This window comes from Crocuta crocuta, unplaced genomic scaffold (genome assembly GCF_008692635.1).
Source record: "Crocuta crocuta isolate KB4526 unplaced genomic scaffold, BGI_CrCroc_1.0 scaffold13, whole genome shotgun sequence".
Classification (NCBI taxonomy): Eukaryota; Metazoa; Chordata; class Mammalia; order Carnivora; family Hyaenidae; genus Crocuta; species Crocuta crocuta.
In genome coordinates this window covers 8,274,255-8,283,355 of record NW_027530007.1, presented here as the reverse complement: position 1 = coordinate 8,283,355, position 9,101 = coordinate 8,274,255, and the positions used below count along the sequence as shown (strand labels likewise).

The 9,101-nt window shown below is 61.5% G+C and overlaps 1 protein-coding gene across 2 annotated transcripts; it reads left to right on the top strand.

Annotated features, from left to right (window-relative positions):
* Positions 1 to 4,293: 4,293 nt before the first annotated feature.
* Positions 4,294 to 8,756, top strand: GABRD (gamma-aminobutyric acid type A receptor subunit delta). 2 transcript variants are annotated; one of them, XM_077763897.1, is made up of 8 exons: positions 4,294 to 4,404; positions 4,698 to 4,765; positions 4,861 to 5,081; positions 5,827 to 5,909; positions 6,343 to 6,480; positions 7,118 to 7,273; positions 7,511 to 7,722; positions 8,010 to 8,756. In XM_077763897.1, exons 1-8 carry the CDS (start codon positions 4,296 to 4,298, stop codon positions 8,307 to 8,309), a joined length of 1,287 nt encoding a protein of 428 aa, XP_077620023.1. In that variant the 5' UTR covers positions 4,294 to 4,295; the 3' UTR covers positions 8,310 to 8,756. The 2 variants fall into 2 exon arrangements, with proteins under 2 accessions (XP_077620023.1, XP_077620021.1); XM_077763895.1 differs by having other exon boundaries at positions 7,508 to 7,722.
* The last annotated feature ends 345 nt before the right edge of the window (positions 8,757 to 9,101 follow it).

Below are 9,101 nucleotides of genomic sequence, written 5' to 3'. Positions count from 1 at the left end.
GCTCCTCCTCCCCGCCCGGCGCCCGGGCTCGCGTGGGGTCCTCGGCCCCGGCGACCCCTGGCTGCTGGTGCCCTCCCGGCGCCCGGGCTGCGCGCTCCGCACGGCGGGGGCTGCGGGCAGGAAGAGAGGAGCCTCCCCGAGGACACGGGGGAGGAGGCTGCTCCCCTTCCCCATGGGAGCCGAGCCGCACCGACACGCTTCCGCCGCAGCCCGCAGGGCTGGGGTGGACGACGTGAGGGTTGTGCGTGGTCGTTAGAAAGTTCGGGCCCAGGACGCTGCGGAGTCTCCTTCCAGGGCCCATTTCAGATGGCAGCCACTCAACTCCAGAGTGTGCAGGGGGGAAGCAGCGAGCTGCCTCGGTGGGGCGCGGTGAGGGGGCGGAGGACTGAGCCGACTCAGGATTTCTAACTGCTGGGGGAGGGGAGGAGGGCTCTGTCTCCCCAGGGAAGGACGAGGCTAAGAAGGGCTGTGGCTTCCTCCCTTTGGCTTCTAGGACCCTCCCAATAGGGTCCCCGCCGGCTTCTCTCTTCTCTAGGGACTTGAAGTGGGCTCCAGGTAGAGTGGCACCCCATGTCCGTATCCCGGCCACCTTCCTGGGATTGTGAGGGCCCTTTTTGAAAACCTTTAGTGCGAGGGCTCAGGACCACGGTAGCGAGTAGCACCGCCCCCCATGCCCCCCAGCACTCTGGACTTCTGGCCAATCAACTGCTGTTAAAGGCCTTAGAAACTGGAAATGGTTGAACATCAGCCTGTTTGGGCTGTAGGCACTCGGACAGCATGTGACGTGGAGGCGGGGGGATGTGGTCAGAATGTCCTTGTTCGCGGCGTCGAGGGCAGAGCCAGGAAGGTCTGGTCTGGCCATGGGGTGGTTCGTGCGGGAGATCACAGGCGATGTTGATCCGACCCCTGTCCTCCGAAGGCTTTGTTCTTTTGTACAGCTCCATGGCCCCTTTCCCTTTTCCTACTTCAAGGTAACAGGAAGGGCAAAGCATTGAGGCGTGGCCATGGACGTATGTGCTGGGGGCCTGGGATCAGCTGTTGGTCCAGCACAGCCACGTAGCTGTGATTCTGAAGTCCAAACCGCTCTGAACCCCAAAGTCGTAGCCCAAGTTTGACACCAAAACTCATTTGGTGGCAAAGCCTGTTCTGCCCTGATGTGAGGCTCACTCACCCTACTTTTGGGGCCTGTTTGTACTTTCCTGCTGGGAAATTCTCCAGACCACTCCCACCTTCACCCCAAGTCCGTATGTACATTATATTGCCTTTTTAAAAACTGAAACGTTCATATCTCTGACTCACATCTGGCTTGGGGTTGGGGGTAATGGCTGTGCCCGTTTGCCTGTGCAGGAAGGCTGCGGGGCCATGGCCCCGGCTGGGAGGAGAGCCTCCGGGCTTCATGGGCCTTGGTGGGTGACCTTCAGACAGCGCAGTGCTGTCGATCGGGGCCTCCTCTCCTGCTGGCTTCCTGTCCCTCTGCCCTCCGCTCCAGAAGCAGGTGGGCAGCCTGCTTTCCCTCCGCTTCCAGGTCCTCACACCCGGAGAGGCTGGGAGCGCGGGGCTGCCTGCCCTGGCTGCGCGGCTCAGGTCAGGTCCTGGGATCTGGCAGGGAAGTCTCTGCGGAATAAGGAGGGGCCTGCTGTGCAGCATTTGTGGGCCGGGTCAGAGCTGTGCCTTCCCTGAGGCTGAAGATCCAGTCGTGTGGCAGGGGCCTGAGCTCGCCGGCTGCACGCCCTCGTGGGAGGCCCCCTGGCTGCTGGCACCCCCACCTCCTGGAGAGGCTGTGTGTGTGGCTCCTGCTTTGCCAGCGCTCTGTGCGACTGACGTGCCATTCCTCTCATCCTTGGTAACTGAGGGGCCAGTGCAGCTGGTACTGCTCCGAGAGCAGGCTTGCCAGGGACTGTGGGCTTACGCGCACGCTGGAAGGGTCCTTGCAGGGAAGAGGGCCCCTCTGCCTTGCTCAGCGACACCCGCCTTTCCCCTCTGGCCCCAGGGGCACAGACAAGGACGAGGGTGGACTTGCTTCTCAAGCGGTCAGTGGAGGGAGGGAGGCCTGGTGGCGCCCAAGCAGCTGGGTGCAAGCTGCCAGTGTTTTCCATGGTGCCTGCTACGCTCCAGGAGTTTGAGCGTGTCTCTGAATTTTGCTGTCTGTCTGCACAATGGAAACCCCCACCCTACGCCGTCGTTGGGTTCCAAGGCCTCTAGATGAGGCAGAACCTCTCTCCCAAGGTGCTCGTCAGAGTCACCACAACCTCCCCCCACACAGAGTGTGTACCCCGTCCACCCCTTTAACTGCCCACCTGAACTGTGGAGGAAAGCGGGGCCCCCCGGCACCTGGGCAACCATTAGCCCCTCTTCCTTGGATGGCTCTCGAGCAGCCGCTGTGCTGGGTGAGAAGTGACACAGGGCAGGGAGCCTGTCCCCTTCACACCCACTAGGGATGGCAAAGGCTAGGAAATCCACTGGCATCCTGCCACTTCAAGGCGAGCTTCCTGGCCGGGGGCTTACCCGTGGCCTTGCCTTAAGCCTGGGAGTGGGTGTGGGACCCAGCCGAGGGAAGGGGTGCCTGCCCAGACCACCATCCTGAGGCCCGGGAAGGATGGTGTCTCCCTGCAGCGGGCGACCGCGGCGGCTGGGCCAGTCCAAAATTAAAACCTAATTCGAGTCCCTTTATGTCTGATCCTTAGGGTGACCTCCATTTGCATTTTTAATTGTGCTTTACTTGGGGCCAGGACTTCATTCAGTTCCTTCTTATACTTTGTTACCAAATCACCAGCCTTATTGCCACCCTGGACCGGCTGCTGCCCGGACGCACCAAGGTGGTCGGGCGGGATAGGTCGGGGGGTTGTGAGTTTCCTTAGCTAAGGAGCTCCTGGTTCAACTTCGACCTTCGTCAAAGGGCCAGTGTGTGGAACAGAAGAGGGGCTGGGCGCCCAGCTGCTGGTGCTTCCCTAACCCAGGCCACCTTCCCGGGGTTGGAGAACCCACCTGAGAATACAGCGTCACTACAGATAACACAGGAGTGTTTTTCTTGAATGCCCTCCTGAATGCCCCCCTCACTTCCTGCCTGACTGTGGCTAGGCCTTACCCCGTGGGCAGTAGGGGGTGGCTGTGGCCCTTGTAACAAGTGACCACAAACTAGGGGGCTTAAGACCATAGACATTTATTCTTTCCCATCTCTGGAGGCCAGAAGCCCAAGATCAAGTCCGAGGGTAGGGCTGATTCCTTCCGGAGGGTTCTGAGGAGGATCCATTCTGTGCTTCTCTCCAGCTTCTGGTCTTGCCAGGGCGCTTGGCGTCCCCTGGCTGTGGCTGCATCTCTCCAGTCTCTGTCTCTGTTGTCACATGGCCTTCTCCTTGTGTGTCTGCTTTTTCTTCTTATAAGGACACCACTCATTGGATTGAGGGCCACCCTAATCCAGCATGGTATCATCTTCACTGATTAGAGCCCAATTTCCAAATAACGTCTCATTCTGGGGTTCTGGGTGGATGTGAATTGTGGGTGACATAGTTCACCCCAGGATAGGTAAGGACAAGGAGGGGTGTGTAGGTGGAGCTGCTGGGGGGCTTTGGGCAGTCTGGTGTGTACAGGCCACGCGATGCCACGTGTGGAACACCCTGCGGCCCTGCACAGGCTGTCAGTCGGCCTAGCCTGAAGCCACCGGCTGGGGCCCCAGCCGCTCTGGGGTCAGGCTGTGCTCAGGAGCACCTGACAACTGGGGATCAGGGGCCAGGCGTGGGCCTGCCTGAAAGGGCACAGAGGGCAGGAGGTCGGCCACAACGTCTCCGTGGGCCCTTAGCCTTGGCCCCGATCAGGATCGGGACCTCATCCATCCCCTCCCTCTCCCTGCCTTCTCCTTCCTGGTCACACGGCTCTTCTCCCAGGTCACCAGTAGGTGACAGGACATTTTGCCGTCAGAGGCTGAAAGGGAGGCCGTGTACCTTGTCAGGGTCCCCCAAGGCTATTCATCCAGGTGGGGGCTCTGGGGCTGGCCACCCTCCTCAGGCCAGGGGTGGAGGGAGGCTGGGGACTCCGTGTGACCTGGCAGGCTCACTCAAGGCCAGGCGGGTGGGCGGAAGCTGAGCAGAGGGACTGATGGGTAAGGTGGAAGAGTCCTGGCCCTTCTCCTTCGTGGGCTCCCTGTTTCTGGCAGGAGTCACTGGGACTGGCCAGGGCCAGCCTGGAGGGGCTCTCACAGAGGTCGTCCCTGCCCGCCCCTGGCCTAGGTGCCTAGGAAGGGAGCTGGGCTCCATCCCTGGTGCCTTGCCTGTGACCAGTGGCCTTGTGTTTCCAGAGCAATGAATGATATTGGGGACTATGTTGGTTCCAATCTGGAGATATCCTGGCTCCCCAACCTGGATGGCTTGATAGAGGGCTATGCTCGCAACTTCCGGCCTGGCATTGGAGGTGAGGGCGGCCAGCGGGGGCACGGGGAGTCTGCTGCATCCAGCTGTGGGGGTGAGCCCTGCTGGCTCCGGGCCCGGCTCCCTCGAGGGGTGTGTCTGTGGTCCCCAAGGGGTGTGTCCCACCTCAACAGTAGCCCCCCACCCCCAGGAGACAGCTGGGAAGGTGGATCTTCTCAGGGTCTCATTGCAGACTTTTGCCAACATGGTCTTCCCTGCAAAACCCTGGCCGACCCCTGTTCTGCCCTCCTGGGCTCTCACTGGGTGGACAGCCTGGCTTCAGCTCCTCCCCTGCAGGGCCTCCTGTGAACGTGGCTCTCGCCATCGAGGTGGCCAGCATCGACCACATCTCGGAGGTGAACATGGTAGGTGCTGGTCTGCCTCTGCCCTGGCCCTGGCTGCGGCCCCCAGGAGAGGAGCGGGGCTGACAGCCGGCAGCCCTTCCCACCTCCCCCTGCAGGAGTACACCATGACCGTGTTCCTGCATCAGAGCTGGCGGGACAGCAGGCTGGCCTACAACCACACCAACGAGACGCTGGGCCTGGACAGCCGCTTCGTGGACAAGCTGTGGCTCCCGGACACCTTCATTGTGAATGCCAAGTCGGCCTGGTTCCACGACGTGACTGTGGAGAACAAGCTTATCCGGCTGCAGCCTGACGGGGTGATCCTGTACAGCATCCGGTGAGCCCTGGAAGTGCCCCCCCCCCCGCAAGGCGCTCAGCGGGGAGCCGGATGTGCTCTGGCCTCTGGCGGCGCCCCATACCCCCATACTGCTTAGTAGGGGCAGCCGCAAAGGTGGCCCTGAGAAGCCCCCAGGTGCAGCTCTTTGGCCAACACGGTGGCTCTTCGTTTCTTCACGTGGGGGTGAAATTCACACAACAAAATTCACCCTTTGGACGTGAGAGATCCAGTGGCATTCAGCACATTCCCAGTGTTGTGCAAACGTCACGTCTGTCTGATTCCAGAACGTTTTGTTCCCCAGAAAGGAGACCTCGTGCCCATTGGCACTCACTCTCCATCTGTCGGCCCCACGACCTCACGTTTTCGGATCGAGTGAATCATTCGCCATGTGACCTTCTGTGTCTGCCTTCTGTCCTTTATCTAGCACGGTGTTTTTGAGGGTCGTGGTGTTTACCGGGATGTCATTCCTGTTTACCTTCCACTGCATGGAATCCACTCATCCGTCCGTGAACACTGGACCATTCCCACCTTTCTGGCTATTGTGTGTTGAGCTGTTACGAACATACATGTACAATGCGCTTGTTTGAACATGTGTTTTCTGACACGTGCCTTTTAAAAACAGCATTCGTTGCCAACATTTTAAGGACCAGGAGATTTAAAAAATCTAGGGGGTGGGGCAGGAGGTCCTCAGGATTTTGGGAGCTGGCCTTGCTCCCAGAGGCCTCACCGGCTTGTTGTCTGGCAGAATCACCTCCACGGTGGCCTGCGACATGGATCTGGCCAAGTACCCCATGGACGAGCAGGAGTGCATGCTGCATCTGGAGAGCTGTGAGTGCCCCTCGAGGGGCCGTGGCGGGGGCTCTGCTCACCGACTCCGCGGGTGGGGAGGGGGCTCAGACCACCAGGGGCCTTTGCAGTTGGCTTGGCTCGGGGACAGGACCCACGGAGCGAGGAGCCTGAGCTGAAGAGAAGGCAGAGAGGGAGCCAGAAGGCCTGGGCAGTCCGGCTCTCTTCCCACAGACGGTGTGCAGCCCAGACAAGGCATGTATTTGTGTCACTGAGCCAGCATGACAGCCCCCGTGAGTCACCTGGAGATGGCAACCTGCCCCTTCTCCAGCTCTCCTGGCCTGTCCACCTGGCCGAGGTCAGGCATGGCCGCAGGCCTTCTTGACCCTGGCTGGGTCTTCCTGGGCCATCCCCTATCTCCTCTGCTGGGGGCTGCCAGGGCCCAGGGGACACCCACCTGGGGGCTTTCCTGCAGATGGCTACTCATCCGAGGACATCGTTTACTACTGGTCTGAGAACCAGGAGCAGATCCACGGGCTGAACAAGCTGCAGCTGGCTCAGTTCACCATCACCAGCTACCACTTTGCCACAGAGCTGATGAACTTCAAATCGGGTAATGTGGCTTCTCACAGCCTCTTCCTGTGAGCCTGGCTTGTGGTCTTCTAGCACTTCTAACTAAGCCGTTAGTTAGCTCTGAGGACACAGCTGCAAAACGACTGATGGGCACAGGCTGCCCCTGACCGAGGGACCCAGGACGCCACAGCGTGGATATGGGTCAGGCTTTCTCTGCCTTATTCCTCGGTCCTTTGGTGCTGCCCGCAGGCTCTCAGCGCCTGAGGTTTGGGGGGAACACGAAGGGTGTGGGGCTCACCCGGAGATGCCTTGTCTCCTGACCCCTCCTGTCCCTTCCCAGCTCTTACCGCCTGGTCATTGGTGCCAGCGAGCCCAGCTGGCCCTGTTCTTTAGCTCGGCTGTGCACCGAGGCAAGCTGGCCACACTCTGGGAGAGTGCCCTGGGCCAGTGCAGCACCGGATCTTTCTCATCTCCTTTCTCTGGGTGGCCCTGATTCTCTCCCGGGACAAGGCCCAGGGCACAGGAGGCCTCTGACCCATCAGGCTCTGTGGGGGGAAGTATGGAAGGCAGGGGTCTGAGGCTCGCAGTGGCCCCCTGTGGCTGCCAAGTCCTCCCCTCCCCCTGGGCGCCACAGTGTATGGGGGGTCGGGTCCCAACAGGGAGTGTTTCTCCTGCAGCTGGTCAGTTCCCGCGGCTCAGCCTGCACTTCCACCTCCGGAGGAATCGGGGTGTCTACATCATCCAGTCCTACATGCCCTCTGTCCTCTTAGTTGCCATGTCCTGGGTCTCCTTCTGGATCAGCCAGGCAGCGGTGCCTGCCAGGGTGTCTCTAGGTACGGGGCCCTGACCTTTCCTCCGAGGGAGCTGGTAGAAGAGTGGGAGCCCAGAAGCCAGACCCCGATCTGCTAGCCATGAGCCCAAGTTTTGCCTTCCAGCCCCTTGTCCAAGCTGTCCTGGGCCAGCGGCCCGCCAGGCCTGCTCAGAAGCGTCCCACCTTCACTTGGGCTGGGGGTGGGGGAGGGCGGGGAGACGGCAGGGGCCCCAGCAATGGCACCGCCCGTTCCCAGCAGGCATTACCACGGTGCTGACCATGACCACGCTGATGGTGAGTGCCCGCTCCTCCCTCCCACGGGCCTCGGCCATCAAGGCGCTGGACGTGTACTTCTGGATCTGCTACGTCTTTGTGTTTGCTGCCCTGGTGGAGTACGCCTTTGCCCACTTCAACGCGGACTACCGGAAGAAGCAAAAGGCCAAAGTCAAGGTCACAGAGCGGAGACCAGAGGTGAGGCTGAGCCTGCGGGCTCTCGTGTTCAGCACCGAGGACAGCCCCCCACGTCCTCCCCACCCCCGACTCGGCGGCAGCCCCGGTGGGGCCCCTCTCCCGGGACCAACTCAGGACCCTCTGCCTACTGCTCTGGGTGGGCCACCTGCAGCCCCCAGGCGCCGGAGAGCAGGCCCTGCCTGCCGCTGTTCACAGCCACACCTGCCCAGGGACTCAGCCATGGCCCAGGTTGGGGGTCCCGGAGGGGAGCCTGCCCTTGGCTCAGCTCTGCCCCTCCCCCTGTGCAGATGGACGTGAAGAATGCCATCGTGCTCTTCTCCCTTTCGGCTGCCGGCGTCACCCAGGAGCTGGCAGTGTCCCGCCGGCGCTGCCGCACACCTGGGAACCTCATGGGCTCCTACAGGTGTGTGGAGATGGAGACGGGGGAGGCCAAGAAGCAGGGGGGGCGCCGCTCAGGGGGCCAGAGAGGCCTTCGTGGGCTTTTCAAGCCCATCGATGCAGACACCATCGACATCTACGCCCGCGCAGTGTTCCCTGCAGCCTTCGTGGCGGTCAACGTCGTCTACTGGGCAGCCTACGCCATGTGAGGCTGCAGCCGGGCTTCCCCGTCCTGGAGCCCGCGGCTACCGGGAGAAAGGCTCTCGGGCTGACCCGCCCGTTCTGCCTGTTTCGAAGGGGGCATAACAACAGGCCTCATAAAACAAGGGAGGAAAGCCTTGGCCTCCCCGAGCACCCCAGGCTCTGTCCCCGCCATCACCTGGAAGACTACCCGGGGGCTCTCCTGCAGACCCTCCCACCCCGCTCCTCCTTAGCGGCAGAGCCGGCCTGACCCAAGGCTGAGCCAGGCAGGCTCACGGCCCTTGGGAACCTATGCATTTGACTCAGAAAGCAATCCTGATTCTAGGCACTTGCTCTGCGGGCTTGGGACCAGGTCATGAGAGGAGACTGGCGGTGCTACTTTCTTAGTGAAGTGGTGGAGAAGGGCATCCGTGGGCCTTGGTCCCAGCATGAAATAAAACAAAGCGTTTGACTGCTGGCTGCATTCTCTGTTGCTGCGGCTGGGCTGCGGCTGCGCCCTGGGCTGCTGAGAGCTGTGTCCCAGAGGCGAGCCATGTGGTCACGTCCTGGGGCGTCGGTGGGAGGGGCCGAGATGCAGGGACCTGGAGAGGCTTGGGGAGTCATACACCTCTCCCCCCACCACCACTTAGTCTCTTGGGCCCACGGCCAGGGTGCCACTACACTGCCTTCTCAGACATGGTGATGGCTAAAGGGAGGTCACCAAGTCCCCAGTCCCCACCACGGACATGGCGTGATACGGTTGCAGCAGGGTGATGGGGGTCGTCGGTCACTGGAGATCTGAAAGGCAGCTCTTAATAAGG

What these genes read in the sequence shown, in the direction of transcription:
- GABRD (XM_077763895.1), top strand. Translation starts at nt 4,296, where the DNA reads ATGAATGATATTGGGGACTATGTTGGTTCCAATCTGGAGATATCCTGG. An exon ending in GTGATCCTGTACAGCATCCG is followed by an intron (nt 5,082 to 5,826) that starts GTGAGCCCTGGA and finishes GTTGTCTGGCAG; the next exon opens with AATCACCTCCACGGTGGCCT. An exon ending in CATGCTGCATCTGGAGAGCT is followed by an intron (nt 5,910 to 6,342) that starts GTGAGTGCCCCT and finishes GCTTTCCTGCAG; the next exon opens with ATGGCTACTCATCCGAGGAC.